Source organism: Argopecten irradians, chromosome 5, assembly GCF_041381155.1.
Source record: "Argopecten irradians isolate NY chromosome 5, Ai_NY, whole genome shotgun sequence".
NCBI classification, from domain to species: domain Eukaryota; kingdom Metazoa; phylum Mollusca; class Bivalvia; order Pectinida; family Pectinidae; genus Argopecten; species Argopecten irradians.
Genome location: NC_091138.1, coordinates 46,126,284 through 46,153,755, shown reverse-complemented (window position 1 = coordinate 46,153,755; position 27,472 = coordinate 46,126,284). Strand labels below are relative to the sequence as shown.

Sequence of the window (27,472 nt, the reverse complement as noted above, 5' to 3'; positions counted from 1 at the left end):
CAAAAAAATGTCAGTTTCATACAATATTATGTGACAACTAAGAAAGAATGTACATGTCGGATGAGGTTTTATTGGTTAAAATGATTTTCCATTAATGCTAATTGCTGGTTGTTTCTATTAGTTTGTTAGTTTTTGCTGAATGCTCGGTCAACAGCAAATATTAAGTTAAATTAATCGTTGAAATTATTGACAATATGGAGTAAAGCTTACTAAGATAAAGCTTTCTTGACTATTTCCGTACTTCCCTTCAAGTATTAAACATTGTTATTCAATGTTAAATTTGTCATGATTTGTCTTAAAATTGAAATATACCATGAATTGAAAGCATTTTGTGTAATAGCATATTTTCAATAGCTGCACAAATACCTTATTACAGTAGACTTCTTTTTTACATCTTTGATACAGTTATGGATGTTGAAAACACTGAAGAAAACAGCAAAACTCATATTTTTACATAAAAACTCGGTTATTGAGTGCTATTTCAGGAATAAAAATAAAAGTCTAATAAAAAATCCTGTGAAAAATTTCGCTCGCTCTGTTTTTTATTTGCTTTCAAAATATTTTAAGAATTAAAAAAAATTTCGCTCGCTCCTATATCAAAATTCCCAAATCCGAAGAACAAGAAATCAAATTGGAATGGCCTAATTTTTGGGTACATTTTAATGATCTGGATACAAAATTGGTTTGGTGTTTGGAATTCAGAGGGACCGGGTTTAGGAAGATTTTTATTACTAAAGACGAGAAGGATAAATTTTGTACATTTTGATTGATTTCAGGGTTTTAACAAAGATTATACATAAATTATACAAGTATTGGCGTGGTAAAGTGGTTTACTGTGAGTAACTGAGGGCTAACAGTGAATAACTGCTCAACATACAGTCTGTCTGTCCTCGTCCACAATCAACGGGGTTCTAGTCTGAAAATCAAACAACAAAGCAAACCCACAAAAATTAATTAGTTGTGTAAAATAAATTAAGAAAAATGATTTCTTAGTTGGAAAATTAAAACCAGATCGGTTCTGTCACCCCTTGGTTGAACTTATAATTCAATACCTGGAATTTTTCACGGGTGAATGAGCAAATTAAGTTAATCACAAAATAAAATAATATTTGTATGAATTTCATTCTGGTTCTCAAAGGGAAATTAATTGATATCATGCAGGTTGTGTTAACAGAGTTATAATTGGGGTATTCTGGATATAAATATTTTGATTTCTGAGTGATATTGCATTCCTACGATGAGCAGCTACAAATCAATCTTCAGATTTAATGCATTGAAAAGCACAACAGACCGAGGGTCTGTATTGCTTACCTGGTTGAATGCACTTATCTGGTTTAATTAAAACCTCACACAACAGCAAGTGTTCTGTATTGTAGTTATCAATGCGATATACACGAAGCTGCTCAATTCAATTTTTTTAAGCATACCAAGTTGATATACATATGATAAACATAATATCCTTTCATCTTTTCGAGAAATCTGGACAAATTGACCCCACCCCCTCCTCAACCCCCTCCTCCGCCCCTCCGAATGCCTGATCCATCATATACATATGATAAACATAATATCCTTTCATCTTTTCGAGAAATCTGGACAAATTGACCCCACCCCCTCCTCAACCCCCTCCTCCGCCCCTCCGAATGCCTGATCCATCATATACATATGATAAACATAATATCCTTTCATCTTTTCGAGAAATCTGGACAAATTGACCCCACCCCCTCCTCAACCCCCTCCTCCGCCCCTCCGAATGCCTGACCCATCATATAAATATAATAAACATAATATCCTTTCATCTTTTCGAGAAATCTGGACAAATTGACCCCACCCCCTCCTCAGCCCCCTCCTCCGCTCCTCCGAATGCCTGATCCATCAGGATACTACATACAAAATATGAGTGATATTCATTCATAAGAAGTCGTTTATAGCAATAAGCCAGATGACCTAACAAGAGCTGTTCGAGAACAGCAAAGCTCGCCTCTAATAGCCATTAAAACCTAAGAGCTTATCATACAAGTACATGTCTACCCAATGAGCCTCTTTAAATTATCAAAATCCTGTGTTTTACCCCTAAAGTGAATGCCCATATCCATAACATATGTAATCCTAAGCCCCTATACGTATATTAGTATACCAAAGTAATCCTAAGCCCCTATACGTATATTAGTATACCAAAGTCTGCAAGTACAAATGGGCACCTCAGACACCTTGAAATTCTCAATATTCTAACTTTTCAACCACAAAAATTTTATGCGTATACCAATATATGGGTTTTCCGACGCTGACGCTGTCACAGTTGCTGACGCCAGAGTGATTCCATAAGTCCTACTCTCTTCGAAAGGCAAGCTAAAAATTGTCCTTCAATGAAGTTGGAATTTTTGGAAATATTTGGAGTTGGAGATTCTCTACCATTAACAAAATTATAAAGATTAATTTGAATAAGTTATTAATTAAAAGTACAACCAAATAATTAATTTTTCTTTGTTTTCATACCAAATCTGGCTTTCTGATTGGCCAATACCACTATAAAAAAAAAATCCGAGAATGGCGCGAAACCCCGACGTTATCGTGACGTCACAATAGAGACATTGACGTTGCGTATTGATTCGGAAAAAAGAATCCCTTAAAAAACCACTATAATGTTACATTTAAACATACTTCATTTTATCAAATAGAGTATGAAATTAATTATAAGTATTGATGTCACTATTTTTTAATCTTATCGGGGTGTAAAAAAAAATTATTTGCAAACTCTTGTGAGAATCCGCTACGCGGATTCACACAGTTTGCAAACAAATTTTTTTTTCATACCCCGATAAAATTAAAAAATAGTGACATCAATGCTTAAATGCAATAACATAAAAATCTATTTTTAAATAATACTTAGATTAACTTGGACTTGAAGGTCACTTTTTAATGTTTTTCTTCTCTTGAGAGGACATATTAAATGTTTAGTAATTTGTTTCTGAGAGTAATCACTATCAATTTCTAAAGACAGTAGTAATCTGTCGATCAAAGCCTTCTCCAAAGGGTAGGTAACTCTGTCTGATAATAAGATTAATATCTTAACAGTCATCAACCATATGTAAGAATTACCACACCATAAACCGATATATAAAAATCCTTTATGTATATCTTACACAAATATATATCAAAATAGACACAGAAACGAATACATTGAACTCAAGTTTGCTGGCCAGAGCGACGGTAAAGGTATATAAAAAATACTAAATAGATAATTTGTATTGTCTGTTGAAGAATTCAAATTGTTAGTGTAAATAAAGAAAATCATCAGTAATCAATTGAATCATTTAAAATTTCAAACCGATTCTCACCAGACAATGTAGTTTATATAAACTTTACCAACCACCATAAATAAAACCTATTTGGTGAACCATCAACCGTTAATATGTCCTTGGCGCTGTCCACACCGACTGGACAATGTCCACACCGGCTGGAAAATGTCCAAACCAGCTGGACAATGTCCACACCAGCTAGACAATGCAGGTGGAAATGGGAAGCAAACTAGCAAGCACTGGACCCATGCAGGAAATATATTACTGATGGGTCAACGGTCAAGGACTTACCCCAAGCTCCATGTCTTTGTCTGCGGTACCGTTACCAGTACCAGACTGCAGGGTAGCAGAACAGAGTCAAAGATAACACACTACTATCAGGTTATACTCCAAAAGGTCAAGGTCATTCAATTTGATCAAAGTTACTTTTATGAAGTGTAGATCATTTTACAACACAAAGCTATCTTCGGAAAATAAAGGAGTTCTGCACTTTTTACCAAACATTTTTTTCAAATTAAATGCAGCTTAAATTTAGGTCAAATAAATCCACTGCGGATATAACCAGTTCCTTGTCCTTGACCTTGGCCTTGACCTTGACCTTGGAGATCTTTGTGAGCCACATTTGGGTATATATGACCTGTACAAACTCCTAACTTGATCTCTTCTATTAAGTACAATGTAAAAAGATAATATTTCAATGAAAAGAAAAAAACAAACCTAAAAAAAAGGTCCAAAACAAGCTGATGAAATCCTGCAAAAACTGATTGACTGGCAGAGAAAGATCAGTAGATCAGTAGCGAAGATTAAACCTGTATTTTTATTTATGCAGATCAGCAGGAAGGTTATATCCTTATCTCAAATCTATCTGTGTAGATCAGCAGAGAAGATTAAATCCTTATTTTTATTTATATGTAGATCCGCAAGGAAAATTAAATCCTAATGTTTATTTATGTAGATCAGCAGGGAAGATTAAATCCTTATTGTAGCAATATAAAGTTCTCGGTCCAAGGGAGATAATAGACAAATTTTATTTTATACAGACATGTATTATATATGAAAATAATTTTCATTTTGTGCTCAATGTTTTGATATAGGCCTCTGTTTATAATTTTACTTTCTAAATTATGTAAAGTCTTAGATATTTTTAAATAATGTTACATGCCATTACATTGTATTTGCTATTTACACTCTTCATTTAAAGACAATACATTACATAAATCTGTCTTTGAATGAAAAGTGAAAATATCAAATACAAGAGGATGTATAGAGAAACAAAGAATAATAGAGGTCATCCAATATAGAGTCATGCTTACATAGATAATATCCAGTAGTACAGGACAGTACTAAATACAAAGGGCAGATAACTCAGAAGTACAGGACAGTACTAAATACAAAGGGCAGATAACTCAGTAGTACAGGACAGTACTTAATACAAGGGACAGATAATTCAGTAGCACAGGACAGTACTAAATACAATGGGTAGATAACTCCGTAGTACAAGACAGTACTAAATACAAAGGGCAGATAACTCAGTAGTACAGGACAGTAGTTTATTATAAGGGACAGATAACCCAGTAGTACAGGACAGTACTTAAAACAAGGGGCACTTAACTCAGTAAGTACAGGACAGTACTTAATATAAGGGGCAGATAACTAAGTAGGACAGGACAGTACTTAATACAAGGGGCAGATAACTCAGAAGTACAAGACAGTACTAAATACAAAGGGCAGATAACTCAGTAGTACAGGACAGTACTAAATAAAACGGGCACTTAACTCAGTAGTACAGTACAGTACTTAATACAAGGGACAGATAACTCAGTAGTACAGGACAGTTCTTAATACAAGGGGCAGATAACTCAGTAGTACAGGACAGTACTTAATACAAGGGGCAGATAACTCAGTAGTACAGGACAGTACTAAATACAAAGGGCAGATAACTCAGTAGTATAGGACAGTACTATATACAAGGGGCAGATAACTCAGTAGTACAGGACAGTACTAAATACAAAGGGCAAGTAACTCAGTAGTACAGAACAGTACTAAACACAAAAGGCAGATAACTCAGTAGTACAGGACAGTACTTAATACAAGGGACAGATAACTCAGAAGTACAGGACAGTACTAAATACAAAGGGCAGATAACTCAGTAGTACAGGACAGTACTAAATACAAAGGGCATATATAACTCAGTAGTACAGGACAGTACTAAATACAAGGGGCATATAACTCAGTAGTACAGAACAGTACTAAACACAAAAGGCAGATAACTCAGTAGTACAGGACAGTACTTAATACAAGGGACAGATAACCCAGTAGTACAGGACAGTGCTTAAAACAAGGGGCACTTAACTCTGTAGTACAGGACAGTACTTGATACAAAGGACAGATAGCTCAGTAGTACAGGACAGTACTAAATACAAAGGGCAGATAACTCCGTAGTACAAGACAGTACTAAATACAGAGGGCAGATAACTCAGTAGTACAGGACAGTACTTTATTTCAAGGGACAGATAACCCAGTAGTACAGGACAGTACTTAAAACAAGGGGCACTTAACTCAGTAGTACAGGACAGTACTAAATACAAGGGGCAGATAACTCAGTAGTACAGGACAGTAGTTTTATCAAATATAATTTGTTCCATCCCCATGACAACTAATAGATTTATAGAAAGTGAAGTGTAATAAGTCTTACCTGTTCATCGAGTTCCTCATTATGGATTAAAGCACTCTGAGACACAGCAGACAGACCCTCTCTCCTCTAAAAATAGACAAGATGGCAGGTAATAGGATCCTAATAACACTATGTATACAAAACATATAAACAAGTTTGATGGAATGATAACTGTTTAAATTTTTTTCTTTTTGTACAAACATGAAAAAAATTCCCTACTAAAACAAACAAATTGGAGGCTCCCTATTACAACAAAATGGCGGCTCCCTATTACAACAAAATGGTGGCTCCCTATTACAACAAAATGGAGGGTTCCTATTACAACAAAATCAAGACTCTGTATTACAACAAAATGGAGGCTTCCTATTACAAAAGTTACAGAATCAATTGTAACCTAGACTTGCATATAAACTTATATAATGTTAGTTAGTTTGACAGTGTTAGTACTGACAGTATACAAACTTATATTAAGTTTCCTCAACTTAATCAGTTTGACAGTGCTATATAACAATATACAAACTTATATTAAGTTTCCCTCAACTTAATCAGTTTGACAGTGCTATTAGTACTGAACAGGTGTTAATGTGAATCTAAGACCATGGTTATGATCTCTTCATTATTTCATCAGAAAATGGTTTGCAGCATATATTTCTAGTGTTCCATGAATTCTATGTCACACATATTACTAGTGTTCCATGAATTCTATGTCACACATATTACTAGTGTTCCATGAATTCTATGTCACACATATTACTAATGTTCCATGAATTCTATGTCACACATATTACTAATGTTCCATGAATTCTATGTCACACATATTACTAATGTTCCATGAATTCTATGTCACACATATTACTAATGTTCCATGAATTCTATGTCACACATATTACTAATGTTCCATGAATTCTATGTCACACATATTACTAATGTTCCATGAATTCTATGTCACACATATTACTAATGTTCCATGAATTCTATGTCACACATATTACTAATGTTCCATGAATTCAATGTCACACATATTACTAATGTTCCATGAATTCTATGTCACACATATTACTAATGTTCCATGAATTCATGTCACACATATTACTAATGTTCCAGTGAATTCTATGTCACACATATTACTAATGTTCCATGAATTCTATGTCCCACATATTACTAATGTTCCATGAATTCTATGTCACACATATAACTAGTGTTCCATGAATTCTATGTCACACATATTACAAGTGTTCCATGAATTCTATGTCACACATATTACAAGTGTTCTATGAATTCTAAGTCACACATATTACTAGTGTTCCATGAATTCTATGTCTACACATATTACTAATGTTCCATGAATTCTATGTCTACACATATTACCAGTGTTCCATGAATTTTATGTCACACATATTACTAGTGTTCCATGAACTCTATGTCACACATATAACTAGTGTTCCATGAATTCTATGTCACACATATTACAAGTGTTCCATGAATTCTATGTCACACATATTACAAGTGTTCTATGAATTCTATGTCACACATATTACCATGAAGTGTATACTAGTGTTCCATGAATTCTAAGTCACATGTCACACATATATTACTAGTGTTCCATGAATTCTATGTCACACATATTCAAGTGTTCTATGAATTCTATGTCTACACATGAATTCTAAGTCACATATATGTTTCCATGAATTCTATGTCACACAATGAATTCTATGTCACACATATGACTAGTGTTCCATACTGAGAACAGATCAAAGCTAATTCCATGTATATAGCCGTATACTCTAGCATTGTCTGTCATAAGCCACCACATGAAAGCCACAGGGACTTGTAATGTACAAGGAAGAGGGTTGGTCTGCTGTCTACACGAATACAGTCTTTCATATTCAAAGTTGTGTATTTCTCATAGAAATATAATACATTGTTAGTACATATTAACATATTCGATGGAATATGAGTGACTTTTGGTTTCGTTCAGTCATTCCATTGGTTCCCTTTTCCTTTACATCTTCACAGCTAACCTATCCCTTGTACATTATAAGTGTCTGCAGCAGTATCTACAAGTAAAAGTCATCACAAATAACTCTACCAGTACAATCTAGCATAGTCTGTAATACCGATACTGACACAGTTCAAATTCCAATATATACAAGATACTACTATTCTAACCATGGTTTTATGGTAACAATCAAAATACTGAAATTATTCAGTCTTTAACAAAAGGCCCATGGGCCTAAATCACAGTCATTTGCGTTCGGAATGAAACAAAGACATGTAAACACTATATATATTGGCCCATCAGGCTCTCTAAGTCAGTCAGAGATTTTATCAATTTGACCTTGTAATCTATGAAGAGTATTTGATTCCATTACATCTTTGTATTCAGAAGTTTTCTTTTTATTTTATCCATTTTGACCCCTTTTGGCCCCGCCCTTCTGGCCCCTGGGCCTATATGGATATGATGTTAAAATAGTATCTTTGACTAATAGTTCTAACCAAGTTTGACTCCTTTCCTATAAAATTAGAGTAAATAATGTTCATAAATGTGTTTTCCCTATATAAACTATAGTAAATTGATCCCCTCCCCCAAAGAAAAACCTGAGACCCCTGGGTATTGAAATTCACAATTTTTGTAGAAGGCCTTGATACCTTTGAAGAGTATATGATTCTACAACATCTGTGAGTGGAGAAGAAGATTTTTGAAGCTTTAGTCAATCTTACCCCTTATGGCCCCTCCTACAACCCCCTGAGAGGTCTGATAGGGGCCATATAATTCATTATAAGATTTGTGCTAAATTTCAGTGATTTTGCTTCAGCAGTTTTGGAGAAGTCGAAAGTGTAAATTGTTTACAGACGATGAACAGCGACGGACAATAGGTGATATGTCACTTGAGACTTCGTCTAAGGTGACCTTAAATATGACGGTCAATTACCTGGCATTTTACATCATAAAACCACCACCATTGTGTAAAATAAATGAATATAAAAGCAAAGGATATTCTACGTATATATATTATACTATATTGTATATATATGATTTATCCTGCAACCCACTTTGTTAGAAAATATCCCTACCACTCGAATATTTACCACATTAAACAGTGACAGAAAACAGCTGTGTTGTACGTAAAGGGGTCTCTTTTTTACTGATTGAAAGATGAGAATATTTGTAACATTTTTGATGTTTTCATATCCTTGTCTTTTTTATTGTTGCAGGATAAAAAGTAGACAAGATCGGTGTTGTAAAATAGAAGCTGTATTTTTGGATGAGGACAGAAAAGTGGCTGAAGGCTGGCTATACCAACGTAAAGCAACACAAGTCTAGTTGGGCTTTTAAATTAAACATTCATTTTAATTTACTTGCACATGATGCATTTTAATTTAAGTCCAATGCTAATAAATTTTACTTTACAAAATATACCTTTTCCATTCTGTTAGTATCATTAATATTAACAATTAAAAACAGAAAAAACAACAGTAATTATTATAAAATCAACAAATTAAATCAAATATCTTACTTTATGTTTCGATTTCAGTAACAGACACTATACATTTATTGACTGAGTTTGAGGTCAACATGTGTTATGTAGAACTAGAGGACCAAACTGTTGTCTGAGGCCGGAGGCAACAGTTCGGTCCAAGAGTTCAACATAACACATGTTGATCGAAAACTCAGTCTACAAATGTTTTGTTATACCTTCTATCATGTATATAAATACAAAAAAAATTCTTTACAAGTGTATAATTATAATGTATATGGTCGCAAATGAAATGAATGCAGTAATTTTAGTTTTGAAATAAAATTTTAAAATTTCATACATTTGTTATCAACCAATGATTAACTATTTGGTAGAACACAGAACATTGATTAAAAAAACAAGGTGATTTTTGTTTCGTTTCGTGTGTTTTTCACCACATACAGACATATACCGAGAAGCAATGAGTGCCGCGATTGGTTTACACACTGTGGTGGAAGTTTCTGATGAGTAGTACTAAATATTAGTGAATTATGACGTCATTGATGTCATGATGACATAATTAAGCAGTCAACATTTCATGGAAGCCAACATCTGAAATATTGGACTCATTTTAAAATAGAACATTACAGGGAATACAAAGTAAAGGTATAACAGTGACTAGTTTTACAACCTCAGTTGTACAAACACTTTGCTGGTATTTCTAGTTGTGTTGTATTACAACCTCAGTTGTACAAACACTTTGCTGGTATTTCTAGCTGTGTTGTATTACAACCGCAGTTGTAAAAACACTTTGCTGGTATTTCTAGTTGTGTTGTTTTACAACCTCAGTTGTACAAACACTTTGCTGGTATTTCTAGCTGTGTTGAGATTGTACATGTGCTGGGTTTTCTGACTTTGTATATATACTTACACCCTCCATAGTCTAAACAATAAAACACAACCAATCATTGTATACCTTTCACACATTCTCTAGCTACAACTTCTGGTAGGATAGACTTGATCATACTAATAAGGTGCTTTTAATCCTGGAGTGAGAACTCCATTACCTTGTAACCTTTAAACGATGCTTTGAATTGTATTTGTTGTAATGGCATGGATATAATGTAGACAAAATTTACAATCCTTCACCAAGCTCATCACAATCATTTTTTGTCCAAACACCTCCACCATGTTTCAGTAAAAAAGAGCCCATTGGGCCTGAATCACTCATCTGCTATCTAGTAATCACGGTGAATACTTGCATGAAGTTACTAAAAATTTGTCGCTTTTAAACATAAGAGAGTCAAGATCATTGAATTATACAAACTTTGTAGACCATCATCCCAACATGCTTTAAGTAAAATTTAAGGAGAATCTAGGTCTCCTAGTTTTTGAGAAGAAGTTGTTTTAAGGGAAAAGTTGACGCTGGATGAATGGACGGACGACAGATGCCGCACCATGGCAAGTGAGGCTGGATGAATGGACGGACGACAGATGCCGCACCATGGCAAGTGAGGTAATAAAGAAAATGCATAAGTTATTTTTGTAGGATTGGTTCATACCTTCATCATCTTGTTGTGTCGAGACCGGAGAACAAACGGCTTGATAAACAACATAGTAGGAACGCAGAGCAGGGCCAACACAACTAAAGTGAGCTGGATGATCATCTGTAAAGGTGGAGTAGACAGAAAAAATTAATTCACAAATAGAAAAAAAAGGATTGCGTTACTGGTAACCCTTATCCTGCTGACTGAAGCAAATGCTGCACGGTATTGGTTCAATATCCCTTACTGATAACAGCATACTGTATGCTGCTTCTAGTAAGGTAAAATTAAATTACTTCAATTTTTTAAAACTTTTCTCTCACCTGCATCTCATCCTACTAGACAGATAAAACATTACAGAAAACCTGAAGGGATTACTAATAAATATAATATATAGCATCTTAAATGTGGGTGATTTTATGGGATAGGTCTAAAGTAGTTTGATAACAAGTTTCATAAAATGTTCATAAAAACAATGCTAATATGTTCAGCAAAAATCCAATGAAGGCAGCCATTTTTTTTTTTTTAATTTTTAAATTTTGATTTTGAAAAAGCAAGTGCATAGTGAAAATTTCTATAACATTACATAGAAAATGTAATAAACCAAAATTCAATGCAGATGTCTTGGCCAAGAAAATATTAAGATTACCATAAAGTTAATGTACACCACTAAAGTTCAAAGGTCAATACTTCTGTATATATAATGTAAAAATTTTGTTTGAACATTAAAACATTTTTCTCTTCTATTGATTTCTGTACTTGTTTACTTTGTAACTCACATAAAAATAACAAGGAGATATTATACAAAGTAAACAAGCTTTAGCTATAGGTTAGGGGTGGTTGTCATATTATCTGTGTAATAGGTAATCCTGACCTACCTGGTTGGGGTAGAATACTGTCTGTATATTCCTGTCTTACCTGGTTGGGGTAGAATACCGTCTGTATAGTATAGATAAATGTTTATATTCCTGTCTTACCTGGTTGGGGTAGAATACTGTCTGTATAGTATAGATAAATGTTTATATTCCTGACTTACCTGGTTGGGGTAGAATACCGTCTGTATAGTATATATAAATGTTTATATTCCTGTCTTACCTGGTTGGGGTAGAATACTGTCTGTATAGTATAGATAAATGTTTATATTCCTGACTTACCTGGTTGGGGTAGAATACCGTCTGTATAGTATAGATAAATGTTTATATTCCTGACTTACCTGGTTGGGGTAGAATACTGTCTGTATAGTATAGATAAATGTTTATATTCCTGTTTTACCTGGTTGGGGTAGAATACTGTCTGTATAGTATAGATAAATGTTTATATTCCTGTCTTACCTGGTTGGGGTAGAATACTGTCTGTATAGTATAGATAAATGTTTATATTCCTGACTTACCTGGTTGGGGTAGAATACTGTCTGTATAGTATAGATAAATGTTTATATTCTTGTCTTACCTGGTTGGGTAGAATACTGTCTGTATAGTATAGATAAATGTTTATATTCCTGTCTTACCTGGTTGGGGTAGAATACCGTCTGTATAGTATAGATAAATGTTTATATTCCTGACTTACCTGGTTGGGGTAGAATACTGTCTGTATAGTATAGATAAATGTTTATATTCCTGTTTTACCTGGTTGGGGTAGAATACTGTCTGTATAGTATAGATAAATGTCTATATTCCTGTTTTACCTGGTTGGGGTAGAATAATGTCTGTATAGTATAGATAAATGTTTATATTCCTGTCTTACCTGGTTGGGGTAGAATACCGTCTGTATAGTATAGATAAATGTTTATATTCCTGTCTTACCTGGTTGGGGTAGAATACCGTCTGTATAGTATAGATAAATGTCTATATTCTTGTCTTACCTGGTTGGGGTAGAATACCGTCTGTATGGTATATATAAATGTTCATATTCCTGACTTACCTGGTTGGGGTAGAATACCGTCTGTATAGTATAGATAAATGTTTATATTCCTGACTTACCTGGTTGGGGTAGAACACCGTCTGTGAGGTACACTCAGTGATGTCCGGATCAGCCGTACCACAGTGATACGATTGTTCTTCAAAACCCTCCTTGGCATGTTGGTATTTTACCAGGAACATGTTGATGAAATCTGTGGAGGAAAATGTACTATATTTAGAATTTTTATTTGTGGGTTTGGTCAAATCAGTTTTATATTACAGGTGGGGGGGAAGATATGTTATGATGGGAGTATTACAAGAACTCTCTATCCCACTTTGCATATGTAGTGATAAAAAAGATAAACAGGGCCAATATTTCTCCATCAGGTTGATCCCCTGGGGCACACTGTGTATAAAATGACTTCAGATATTCAAATATAATGACTTCAGATATAGGAATGTGTAGTGATGGGCACACTGTGTATATAAAGACTTCAGACTTACGAACGTGTAGTTCAGGGCACACTGTGTATATAATGACTTCAGACTTACAAACATGTAGTTGTGAGCACACTGTGTATAAAATTACTTCAGACTTACGAATATAATGACTTCAGACATACGAATGTGTAGTGATGGACACACTGTGTATATAATGACTTCAGACTTACGAACATGTAGTTCAGGGCACACTGTGTATATAATGACTTCAGACATACGAATGTGTAGTGATGGACACACTGTGTATATTATGACTTCAGACTTACGAACGTGTAGTTGTGGGCACACTGCGTATACATGACTTCAGACTTACAAACATGTAGTGATGGGTACACTGTGTATATAATGACTTTGGACTTACAAACGTGTAGTTGTGGGCACACTGTGTATATAATGACTTCAGACTTACAAACGTGTAGTGGTGGGCACATGTACACTGTGTATATAATGATTCAGACTTACAAATATGTAGTGATTGGCACACTGTGTATATATGACTTCAGACTTACAAACATGTAGTGATGGGTACACTGTGTATATAATGACTTTGGACTTACAAACGTGTAGTTGTGGGCACACTGCGTATATATGACTTCAGACTTACAAACATGTAGTGAATGGCACACTGTGTATATAATGACTTCAGACTTACGGATGAGAAGTGACGGGGCACACTGTGTACAGGTGTTGTCGTATGCGACCCATTTGTAAAAGATGAGACCAACTAGATATCCAAAAAGGCACAACAGGAAAAATAACTCTGGCAGGAACTGGCAGAAAACGTTGAGCCAGTTACGGTAGTATCTGAAAAACAATACCCAAGCAATGCTTTTAATGATATTTGGTTGGTGTTAATCTATTTATAATAATGGAGTAGAACCTATATCATCAAGTATATGAGCATTAATGTTAACAGACATCAACAGATTATAATACAGTGATACCTGTGCAAATTCTAAATTTGCCGAACACAATTAAAGATTTGTCAAAAAAACTATTAAAGATTTGTCACAAAAACAATTAAAGATTTGTCACAAAAACAATTAAAGGTAGGTTTCGCCCAACCAAATGAATTTTTTTTTGTAAAATCTGAGAAACGGAAGAAAAGGTAAAAAAACATATTTAAAATACCCTGATTTAATTTCTTAATGTGTATGAGATTGAACAAATGTGTCTTGAATACAAAATTGAAGGAAAACCTTGATTTATTACGAAGTAAGGCTGACAGGATAGTATGCAATAAAGCTGCAATGGTTCGAAGTTTCGCGCATGCGGATTGTTCTGCACTAGAAGTCAACAAAATGGCTGAACGAAAGCGTGTGAGGAAAAAAAATGTATCTGAATCGGTAACAAAAAGGAGGATATTAGAATGGAATCGGTATTACCCTAGGATATCTCTACGGAAGGAAATTCAGAGATGGCATGTAGCAATAGAAGAAACAGAAGCCACATCTCAAGCTGAACTCGCCCGGATTCTGTTGGGACTTGTGTTCCACGTGGTGAGTGACATTTCAACACATATGCCAGCGCACATACAGCCGCAGACTAACTACATATATCTTTGATATACTAAGCTAGCAAGCGTATGTAAGTAACATGAAGTGTTATAGATTATATAATATATGTAAACAATCTATCGTACTTCAATTTGTTGTTGTTTTACTAAACATGCCGTGGCAAGACTGTTACTTCTAGCTTTTTGTTGCACGCTTCCGTTTGTTGATGCGGCCTCTTTTTGGAAAAAAATATGTCATGTTCTATGTAGAGCTTGATCTTTATTAACAGACATTTATTATTATTATTATTATTACAAGCTAACCGATACTTACATTATATATATAATTGGCTTCTTAGGTAAAATATGTTTTTCGTTTAAATATCACATACAGTGTATATAATAATGTCAATAAAAAAGCCAACCGAATTTTATAACATATATATAATTCATTTTTCACAAAAAATGATACGGGCAGCCACTTGAAACGTCATGATATACACGTGCAAATGACATACGTATCAATTCACTAGTAAACGTTTCTGTCATAATATGCGTGCCTCTGTGCTTTGGCCGAGGTGACCAAATTTTCATTTTATGGTCTCGGAATAGCAGTTGAGACTGCTTGTTTTACACATGTTCATAGAAATTTAACTGTCGAAAACAGATATATCTAGATTTAATATCCCATAAAAAGATACATAATATAGGACCACGATCGAGAGAATCTCGGGTAGCGATAGGCCAAGGACGTCTCCTTGCAGGCGGTGTATGGGATTTGCAAATGATCTAGTCTAGATGAAATAAATGATTATTCTAATTACTGGTTTATGTAAATAATGAATGTACTTGCAATAATTCCAACGTTGGACATTTTTAATTTGCGATAATTAATATCCATGCTGCTATCGTTTGTGCGATGAGATGAGATGAGGAGGTTTTGCCAAGTCATCTCGGTTTTCCCTGTGGACACCAAAATAAAACTTGTATTGTAAGATAGTGACCGGGTATTCTGTTTATCCTGCAACTTTTTCATTATACATACAGAAGATGGAATTCAAAACGAAAGCAAATTGCCTGTTGAAGGATCAAGTCAACAAATTTAGAAATTGAATCAAACGAAAGAAATTAAACATTTATTTACTGACATCGTAATATTTTCCTATTACAACTATTACAGGAAATTCTTATTATCCGATATCGAGTTTTGTGCCCGACTAATGTCGATGTTATCGCTGAAAATGCATTGCTTCTTGGTATTATTCCGCTTCTTTTGTTGACTTTAAATTCGTAAAATGAACTTAACCCGCGAAGGGCGTCAGAACGCTTGTTTTCAACAGGAATAAACACTGTAGTGATAAAGACCTTCCAAGTGAATATTTGCATCAGGGAAATAGGGACACAAAAAGACGATTTTCTCCAAAAGTAAATAAGTTACAATTCATTAATTTTGCTGGAACACTTAAAAAATCGTTCTGATTTCAGAACAATTGGAATTATGAAGATATCTCTAACAGCATTTTTATTATTATTATTATATATAATGTAAGTTAATTATTTTTAGTGGAGTATTTTCCTGGTCAAGCTAGTTAACTGACCACCCATATTGTTCACTGTATGCATAGAAAATGATCTGATGATTATATCTATGTACAGATTAAATTTCAATTTCGTAGTCTTTATATTTCATTGGGCGAAACCTACCTTTAAAGATTTGTCAAAAAACAACTAAAGATTTGTCTAAAAAACAATTACACCACATTAGCAAAACCATGACTGCATTAAAAACAGAGTAAGGATAATTGTGAAATCATGAAAGGACAATCTACTTCTAATACAATCCCAGGAGGATTGTTTAAACATTGAGGGTTTTTTACAGTCACAGGGATTTAAACTCTGACTTTAGACCTACACATGATTGACGACGCTGAGTAAGACACCCAACAACATCTGACTGATACCGACAGTAATAGACATCTTCATCTTAAAGGAGTTAGTGAACGTGATCTTGTTCAGACTGGAGAGCCATATCTGAAAAGTGACAAGTAATAAACATCAATCTGGCCCTCCTGTTTCATGGTAATGTATGATGATGTATATATAGTAACAAGTAATCTACATCAATCTAGTCCTTCTGTTTCATGGTAATGTATGATATTTATATATAGTAACAAGTAATCTACATCAATCTGGCCTTCTGTTTCATGGTAATGTATGATATTTATATATAGTAACAAGTAATCTACATCAATCTGGCCTTCTGTTTCATGGTAATGTATGATATTTATATATAGTAACAAGTAATCTACATCAATCTAGTCCTTCTGTTTCATGGTAATGTATGATATTTATATATAGTAACAAGTAATCTACATCAATCTGGCCTTCTGTTTCATGGTAATGTATGATATTTATATATAGTAACAAGTAATCTACATCAATCTGGCCTTCTGTTTCATGGTAATGTATGATATTTATATATAGTAACAAGTAATCTACATCAATCTGGCCTTCTGTTTCATGGTAATGTATGATATTTATATATAGTAACAAGTAATCTACATCAATCTAGTCCTTCTGTTTCATGGTAATGTATGATATTTATATATAGTAACAAGTAATCTACATCAATCTGGCCCTCTGTTTCATGGTAATGTATGATATTTTATATATAGTAACAAGTAATCTACATCAATCTAGTCCTTCTGTTTCATGGTAATACATGATGATGTATATATAGTAACAAGTAATCTACATCAATCTGGCCTTCTGTTTCATGGTAATGTATGATATTTATATATAGTAACAAGTAATCTACATCAATCTGGCCTTCTGTTTCATGGTAATGTATGATATTTATATATAGTAACAAGTAATCTACATCAATCTGGCCTTCTGTTTCATGGTAATGTATGATATTTATATATAGTAACAAGTAATCTACATCAATCTAGTCCTTCTGTTTCATGGTAATGTATGATATTTATATATAGTAACAAGTAATCTACATCAATCTGGCCTTCTGTTTCATGGTAATGTATGATATTTATATATAGTAACAAGTAATCTACATCAATCTAGTCCTTCTGTTTCATGGTAATGACAAAACATAAGATGTATGTAGTGAAATACAGCATTTTTAAGATGTTGTTTAAGAGACTTCTGCCTTCAAAGGAAGCTCAGCCTATCGAACTCTTAACAATATGCTTGATATCAATTCCTGATAAAAAAAAAAGAAAGAAAATGTTATCATAACATGCCAGAAAAGTTACATACTGACAGGTAAATCTTAAAACAGACAATTTTAGTTACTCAAATTTATACAAGAGATCCCAGAGGGATCTTGGTGCCCACCAAAGAATGATCTATGTCTGTCAATGGAAAGATTGATCTTTTCTTTGCTTTTCAAACTTTTTCAAATATACTAAATACAAAACTTGAGACGGATTGCTTCAGTGCTTTCTGAGAAACAGCAGAAACAAACTTCAACGATGAAATTTAAAATGGCGGCTGGTTGGCAATCTTGTTGACCAATCAGTCCAAAATGTACTATGCACAACTAGGGCCAAAGGGGAATTTACATACAGAATTTCAGAGAGATCCCTTCAGTGCTTTCTGAGAAATAGCGGTAACAATCTTTAACTATCAAAATCTAAGATGGTGGCCGGTTGGTCATCTTGTTAACGGATTGGTCCAAAAATTCAGTATGCACAACTAGGGCCCTAGGCGAACCTACACATGAAATTTGAAAAAGATCTCTTATAAGTACTTTCTGAGAAATAGCGGGAACAGGAATTGTTAACGGACAGACAGACGGACGGATGGCGGACAACGGACGAAAGGCTATATTTGAATAGCCCACCATATGATGATGGTGGGCTAAAAATGTAAGGCCATGTAGTCCAAAACTCAATAACATTAATCATCATATCTAGTATTCAATGTTTTACCAGTCAGACTGACTCACCGGATCTAAACCAATGGGATATGGCCCTGTGGTGTTGTCAAACATTGTTCTTGGATTTAGTGTCAAGTCTTTGTTGTTTTCCAGGGCTTCTTCACTGAAATCAATATGAATTCTGTATAATACCACCATCAATAGTAGCCGACTCTCAGGGTTGCCACCCTCCAGAGCTGTCAAAGTGGGAGATCTCTCACCAAAGCATTGTCCAAAGTGGGAGATTTTGCAGAGGTGTCAAAGTGGGAGATCTCTCACCAAAGCATTGTCCAAAGTGGGAGATTTTGCACGGCGTCATTTTATTGACATTTCTATAATTCAAAACATTCCTTGAAAGGCCAGATGTAGTTTTCCAAGCGGCTGTTCGATCTCCCACGTTACAAGAGTGAATGTGACACCAAGCCAAGCAGGCTGCTAATTAGGCCCCTGGGGTGTTAACCAGGGCATGTTCACACCTATTTTGTTTACTTATCTATCAAGCCAGTGTCCCATTGCCTGGTGGTTTGTAGTTATGCCTAGGGCTGACGAATTTAAGAATTTAACTGTATGAAGAAAAATCTGGATTTGCTGATATTTTTTGGTTGGTGGGAGGATTAATCGTAGAAATGAGTTTTCGTCTCATGTCGCGAGGGATAAGTCTTCGTGGGAAAAATTGTTCAATATCGTGAGTCTCCCACCGAGGACGTGAGAAGTGGCAACCCTGGACTCAGGTATACAACAACACAATAAATACAGATTATGTTATAACATGTATCTCTAATGCAAGGTTCTAATGAATACCATTAAATGTACTGTAATTATTGAGATAATATTTGCTAACCATTAAAATCTAAAATACCCTTAAATTTCCCAGGCATATATGTCCCTTCGTATTCCTTTTCATGGTGAAGCATACACAAGTGTAACAAACAGTACCCGTAACTTACTCATAATCTGGCATCCAGGATGACCCGAATATATTGACGGATTTGGCGAACACTTCATTATAGATGAGACCAGTATAGACGGAAAATAATCCCATCATCATGATGATGTAACGGCCACCAAAGAAAATATTCCACACCTGAAGTCATAAAAATTCCTCAGCATTGAAACAAATACTTCCTACATCACATTGTTTTTTAAGGCATGCACTGAATAATTTATCACGTCATCTGCCTGAACTTAAATTAGTCAATGTGATATTTTAGTAAAGCATTTGTCACAAGTGTAATATGACCTAGAGTAATGCTACTGGTGTAATATGACCTAGAGTAATGCTACTGGTGTAATATTACCTAGAGTGATGTTACTGGTGTAATATGACCTAAAGCAATACTTCTGGTGTAATATGACCTAGAGCAATGCTACTGGTGTTATATGACCTAGAGCAATGTTACTGGTGTAATATGACTAGAGCAATGCTACTGGTGTTATATGACCTAGAGTGATGTTACTGGTGTAATATGACCTAAAGCAATGTTACTGGTGTAATATGACATAGAACAATGTTACTGGTGTAATATGACCTAGAGCAATGTTACTGATGTAATATGACCTAGAGCGATGTTACTGGTGTAATATGACCTACAGCAATGTTACTGGTGTAATATGACCTAAAGCAATGTTACTGGTGTAATATGACCTAGAGCAATGTTACTGGTGTAATATGACCTAGAGCAATGCTACTGGTGTAATATGACCTAGAGCAATGTTACTGGTGTAATATGACCTAGAGCAATGCTACTGGTGTAATATGACCTAGAGCAATGTTACTGGTGTAATATGACCTAGAGCGATGTTACTGGTGTAATATGACCTAAAGCAATGTTACTGGTGTAATATGACCTAGAGCAATGCTACTGGTGTAATATGACCTAGAGCAATGCTACTGGTGTAATATGACCTAGAGCAATGCTACTGGTGTAATATGACCTAGAGCAATGCTACTGGTGTAAAATGACCTAGAGCAATGCTATTTCTTTCTCGTTTACAGATTCAACGATTCCGAACATTGGCACCTCAGGCAGACACCACACCACACAGATGCCCACCGTACTCCAAAGTCATCTGGAACTAACCTCTACAGTTCACAATCTGCTGGAAGGGGCCATAACTCCAGGTACACGTACGGCTTACAGTACCGGATATGAACAGTTTGCAAGGTTTATGGCTCTACACAACATCCCACATGACCCTACCACAGGTCTCCCGCCCATCTCCGAAGACATCCTTACCTTCTTTGCAACACATTGTTACAAATTCTTGAAACTACAACATTCAACCATTAAACTCTACCTCTGCGGCATTCGTTTTAAATATCTCAAGCACAACGTTATGTCTCCCTTGGATAGTTTGGAAACGAAACCACTCCCTCGTTTGGCACTAATCCTAAAATCTATCAAACGTCAGCAGGGATCAAACACCATGACGCGCCTGCCAATTACTGGTGACATTCTTCTAAAGATGTGTAAAAAATTAAGATGCGGAATGTTCTCTCCATTCATTGATGCTATGTTAGAATGTGCGTGTACTGTAGCCTTCTTTGGATTTTTACACTGTGGGGAGTTCACCGTCAAAAGAAGCACAGATTTCGACCCCTCACGGCACTTATGTGTGGGAGATATCAGAATTCATGATAACATGTGTACACTTACGCTCAAGGAATCAAAAACAGACCCCTTCCGTAAAGGTATAACTATACAACTACATCAGATGTCACAAGACCCCTGTCCAGTCAAGATCTTAAAGAAATACCTTGCGTTGAGACAGTTGGCAATCCCAGGTAACACAAATTCGCGACCATTATTCATTTCGGAGAACAATGCTGCTTTAGACAGGACTCAATTTATTCAGTATTGTCGACGAGTATTAAACGTTTGTGGTTATGACTCATGCAAGTACAACGGACACTCTTTTCGCATAGGCGCTGCCACTAGCGCTGGAGCAGGGAAAGTAGAGGACCATCTCATCAAGATACTAGGAAGGTGGAGTTCAGACTGTTATTGCCGGTATATCAGAACTAGTAGTGTCAGTATCGCAAGAGCTCAAAGGCAGCTTCTTCATTAGTCAAATCTATCTTGACTGCTCAACACGCCGGACAGACTCGAACATGTGGACTTATTGTCGTGTATTTATATAGCATTTAGTATCAATCATCATGGTGATCATCGCTACTCTCAAATAACGATAACTACATATATATACACAGACAATCAGTAAATGAATATTCCTATCGAGATCCAGCTCTGGTGTTCCCGCAACACCTACTCCAACTCAATTCTTGTATATTAAATATGAATATGTAACTATTTGCTTGACATTATTATGTACCTTGGGGATCAATTTCAACTGCTTTATTCCCGACAGGAATATCTGCACTGAAATTTACTTTGGGACTCACACTTCAAATTTTTTACACCATTTTATTAAGGTTAAAAAATCCTTGGGTTTACCAAGGTAATAATATCACTTTAGATAATTGAATTCAGACTATATTATAGCATTTTAAAAAATAAACTCTACTATCAATCGACCTCTTATACATGGTAACCCAAGATAGTGGTTACGGATGGCACCACATGCACTCTATTGCTAGGCAGAACATCCCTGTTCTCCTACTCTAGGACATCCCTGTCCTAGATAGGGTGCCATCCCCCTTTTTCTGTAGAACATCCCTGTTCTAGTCGATTGATCGCAGAAGGTCTAGATCTGTCCCCTATTTACAGCTATATAAGTTTTACAACATAGACAGACTAGATATACTCTTATTGTGGAAGCAGTTGAGAGATATTCCCAAGGGCCAAAATTATATTGTATTGTTTATAATTTGTATGTATTTGTGTACCTTGTATATGCTTTTCTGCATGTCTATTATATATATATATAGGCATATTGTTTGTCGGATTGTTTCTACTGTTACAATAAATGTACATAACTTCATATAAGGGTTGTGTTATCTCTGGAGCAGTCTGCGCTTGTATCTGAATCAAGTATGGCATACTAGTAAACATCCTATAGATCATATGAAACGAAATACTAAGAGGACACAGAATATAAATTTGTAATTATATGTTTTCATATAATTTTGTTTATATGTTGTGTGTATATTCTCTAGTCTACTACATGTACATCTCCCTCAATAATATATACTGTTCAGATATAAATAGAACTGCAATATACAAGCACAGACTATTTCAGAACTACTGGTGTTTCCCGTAAGGTTTAGATGTGTTCAATATAGATGCTATAGATATACGTATATATATATAGATGACCCTTGCCCTTAGGTATTGATTTCATTGACCGTATTGACCTATCATTTAACGCCTAGCCATACCACGTGACTTAGTGGTCTGGGGGTCAGCTTCAGTTACAGAATTTCTTTGTGAAGAGATTGACGTGCTTTCCGTGTGTTTTAATTTCCTTATCCACCACCATCCCCACCTCACACCTTATTTTAATACATTCGTTTCTCTGGATATCTCACTGCTTCCGGACTCAGGACGGGACTCACACTTCAAATTTTTTACACCATTTTATTAAGGTTAAAAAATCCTTGGGTTTACCAAGGTAATAATATCACTTTAGATAATTGAATTCAGACTATATTATAGCATTTTAAAAAATAAACTCTACTATCAATCGACCTCTTATACATGGTAACCCAAGATAGTGGTTACGGATGGCACCACATGCACTCTATTGCTAGGCAGAACATCCCTGTTCTCCTACTCTAGGACATCCCTGTCCTAGATAGGGTGCCATCCCCCTTTTTCTGTAGAACATCCCTGTTCTAGTCGATTGATCGCAGAAGGTCTAGATCTGTCCCCTATTTACAGCTATATAAGTTTTACAACATAGACAGACTAGATATACTCTTATTGTGGAAGCAGTTGAGAGATATTCCCAAGGGCCAAAATTATATTGTATTGTTTATAATTTGTATGTATTTGTGTACCTTGTATATGCTTTTCTGCATGTCTATTATATATATATATAGGCATATTGTTTGTCGGATTGTTTCTACTGTTACAATAAATGTACATAACTTCATATAAGGGTTGTGTTATCTCTGGAGCAGTCTGCGCTTGTATCTGAATCAAGTATGGCATACTAGTAAACATCCTATAGATCATATGAAACGAAATACTAAGAGGACACAGAATATAAACTGGTGTAATACGACCTAGAGCGATGCTACTGGTGTAATATGACCTAGAGCAATGCTACTGGTGTAATATGACCTAGAGCAATGCTACTGGTGTAATATGACCTAGAGCAATGCTACTGGTGTAATATGACCTAGAGCGATGTTACTGGTGTTATATCACCTAGAGCGATGCTACTGGTGTAATATGACCTAGAGCAGTGGCTGCAAACACATTGTGACTGAAATATGGCAAAATTTAACTGATGTGTCAGTGTAACAATTCAGAAGTATTTAGAATATCAACAGTAGCTTTAAATACTTGATACTTTGATGGAAAACTGATTAATTTAATTCACATCATTTGTTTGAGAGTAATTTCCCTTAAGCCAGCTAGATCCTGTAAAATCAGTGAAATAAAATCTAGTGAAAAAGTTACCTCGTTGTCCGACTTTTGAGACTGAAGCTTTTTTTCGTATGCAACCATCCAGAGTCCAAACAAAAACATAATGAATCCATGGCCGACATCACCAAACATGACAGCGAACAGAAAGGGGAAAGTGATAATGGTGTATGGTGCTGAAACATAACAGAGCTATATCAACTTATATAATAATTATACAACTATATAAACATAGTAATATCAACTTATATAATAATTATTCAACTTATATAATACATAGTAATATCAACTTATATAATACATAGTTAATATCAACTTATATAATACATAGTAATATCAACTTATATAATACATAGTAATATCAACTTATATAATACATAGTAATATCAACTTATATAATACATAGTAATATCAACATATATAATACATAGTATATCAACTTATATAATACATACAACTTATATAATACATAGTAATATCAACTTATATAATACATTAGTAATATCAACTTATATAATACATAGTAATATCAACTTATATAATACATAGTAATATCAACTTATATAATACATGGTTATATCAACTTATATAATACATAGTAATATCAACTTATATAATACATAGTAATATCAACTTATATAATACATAGTAATATCAACTTATATAGTAATATCAACATATATAATACAGAGCTATATCAACTTATATAATACATAGTAATATCAACTTATATAATACATAGTTATATCAACTTATATAATACATAGTAATATCAACTTATATAATACATAGTTATATCAACATATATAATACAGAGCTATATCAACTTATATAATACAGAGCTATATATTAAGTATAAACATGTGAGTTATGGCTTCAAAATCTTTGAAAGATGTAAACGATCGTTAAAACTTCCATCCTCAAGTCGACAATGCTATCTGGACCTCAAACTTTTGGACCGCTAGGTTATCAACCATGCGGTCCTGTATAAACGATACATAGCTTGGGCTTCAATAATGGCCGCCATTGGCTTATAAAAGGGAGTTAATTACTGGAAAACCAGAGTCAAAGGGACGTTACTCAATCTTAACCACAGGTGGTAATACATCCTTGGCGGGGCTAAAATTACGTGGCTTAACGTATTTGGACTAGATATTGAAGGAAAAATTAAAATTATAGAGAACAATTCAATATAAATTATTCTATCTGAAAATACCAGGAAGAATTATTTGATTATTTGATAAGGAAACTTTTGAATTGATAGTAGGGTGAGAGAAAATACCAGGAAGAATTATTTGATTATTTGATAAGGAAACTTTTGAAATGATAGTAGGGTGAGGTTCATCTGTACAACATTCAAAACATGTTTCTATAAATAGCACCAATAATTTTCTACTTGGTTGTTTTGTACCTGGGTTGACTTCCTGATAGTCTGCTACACCATAGGCATGTATGATACCCTGAAACACCTCAGTGAACTTGTTGGTTTGGAAGAAAGTTGGTGGGGTGTCTTTTGTACTCATTCGATGTAGAATACTTGGTACGGTACTACCACTGAGCTCCTGTAAGTAAACACTCAAATCAGCACATGGACATATTCATAGATACATAATTCATTTTTCTTCGTTTTCATACTAAATCTGGATATCTGATTGGCCAATTCTTTTTTTGCATACCACCATGGAAAAAAAATCTAGAATGCTGCGTAACCCCGATGTTATTGTGACTTCACAATAGAAACATTGACATTGCGTATTGATTTGGAAAAAGAATCCTTTGTAAAAGCAATGGAATCTTACATAAAAAATTATTTTGTTTTATCAAAAAATCTGAATAATTAATCATAAACATTAATGTCACTATTTTCTAATTTCATCGGGTAATGAACAAAATTTTTTTGCAAACTTTTGTGAGAATCCGCTTCAAGGATTCACACTGTTGCAAACACATATACACTGTTTGTAAACATTTTTTTTTCATAACCCGATGAAATTAACAAAATAGTGACATCAATGCTTAATCAATGAAAGCAAAATAAATAATGATTTCCATGCCACAAAAAAATAATAAAATAATTGTAAGTTTGTTGTAGATAAATTAAAGGCAGACCGTTCCATGTCTGAGGGCCCTCTGTACGTCCTCCAGGGCTACGACCGGACACCAACACTCGGCAATGAGACTGTTGTGAGAGAGGTCAAAGTTACACAAGTTCAGGGTGTGATAGATAGCCTTGATCTTCTTCACTTTAATCACCCACTGTCGGATCTCCTTCTGGGCACTGGCCAACACTCGCCTCCTGTGTTCCTCCGTTTGGTAAAGTACCTGTTAGGGACAGCAATTCATACAACAGTTCTATATTTAGTATGACAACAGCAATTCAAACAACAATCTGTAGTCAGTATGGCTACAGCAATTCATACAACAATCTGTAGTCAGTATGGCTACAGCAATTCATACAACAATCTGTAGTCAGTATGGCTACAGCAATTCATACAACAATCTGTAGTCAGTATGACTACAGCAATTCATACAACAATCTGTAGTCAATTCATACAACAATCTGTAGTCAGTATGGCTAGAGCAATTCATACAACAATCTGTAGTCAGTATGGCTAGAGCAATTCAAACAACAATCTGTAGTCAGTATGGCTACAGCAATTCAAAGAACAATCTGTAGTCAGTACGGCTACAGCAATTCAAAGAACAATCTGTAGTCAGTACGGCTACAGCAATTCATACAACAATCTGTAGTCAGTATGGCTACAGCAATTCATACAACAATCTGTAGTCAGTATGGCTACAGCAATTCATACAACAATCTGTAGTCAGTATGGCTAGAGCAATTCATACAACAATCTGTAGTCAGTATGGCTACAGCAATTCATACAACAATCTGTAGTCAGTATGGCTACAGCAATTCATACAACAATCTGTAGTCAGTATGGCTACAGCAATACAAACAACAATCTGTAGTCAGTATGGCTACAGCAATTCAAAGACAATCTGTAGTCAGTATGGCTACAGCAATTCAAAGAACAATCTGTAGTCAGTACTGCTACAGCAATACAAACAACAATCTGTAGTCAGTATGGCTACAGCAATTCATACAACAATCTG

General features: G+C 34.8%; 1 protein-coding gene across 9 annotated transcripts in view; it reads right to left on the bottom strand.

Annotated features, from left to right (window-relative positions):
- LOC138324032 (V-type proton ATPase 116 kDa subunit a1-like) overlaps nt 1-27,472 on the bottom strand; it is a 54,933-nt gene that overhangs the window by 9,855 nt on the left and 17,606 nt on the right. For 3 of the 9 annotated variants that reach the window (XM_069269028.1, XM_069269032.1, XM_069269029.1), the window contains exons 9-20: nt 26,465-26,677; nt 25,767-25,917; nt 24,392-24,531; nt 19,751-19,887; nt 18,834-18,927; nt 16,779-16,897; nt 14,024-14,175; nt 12,952-13,082; nt 10,991-11,095; nt 5,992-6,057; nt 3,588-3,632; nt 878-916 (exon numbers count right to left, since the gene is read on the bottom strand). In XM_069269028.1, the coding sequence (XP_069125129.1) occupies nt 878-916; nt 3,588-3,632; nt 5,992-6,057; nt 10,991-11,095; nt 12,952-13,082; nt 14,024-14,175; nt 16,779-16,897; nt 18,834-18,927; nt 19,751-19,887; nt 24,392-24,531; nt 25,767-25,917; nt 26,465-26,677 (1,392 nt within the window). The remainder of the gene's footprint in view (nt 1-877; nt 917-3,587; nt 3,633-5,991; nt 6,058-10,990; nt 11,096-12,951; nt 13,083-14,023; nt 14,176-16,778; nt 16,898-18,833; nt 18,928-19,750; nt 19,888-24,391; nt 24,532-25,766; nt 25,918-26,464; nt 26,678-27,472) is intronic. The other 6 variants (XM_069269030.1, XM_069269034.1, XM_069269031.1 and 3 more) reach the window with 3 other exon arrangements.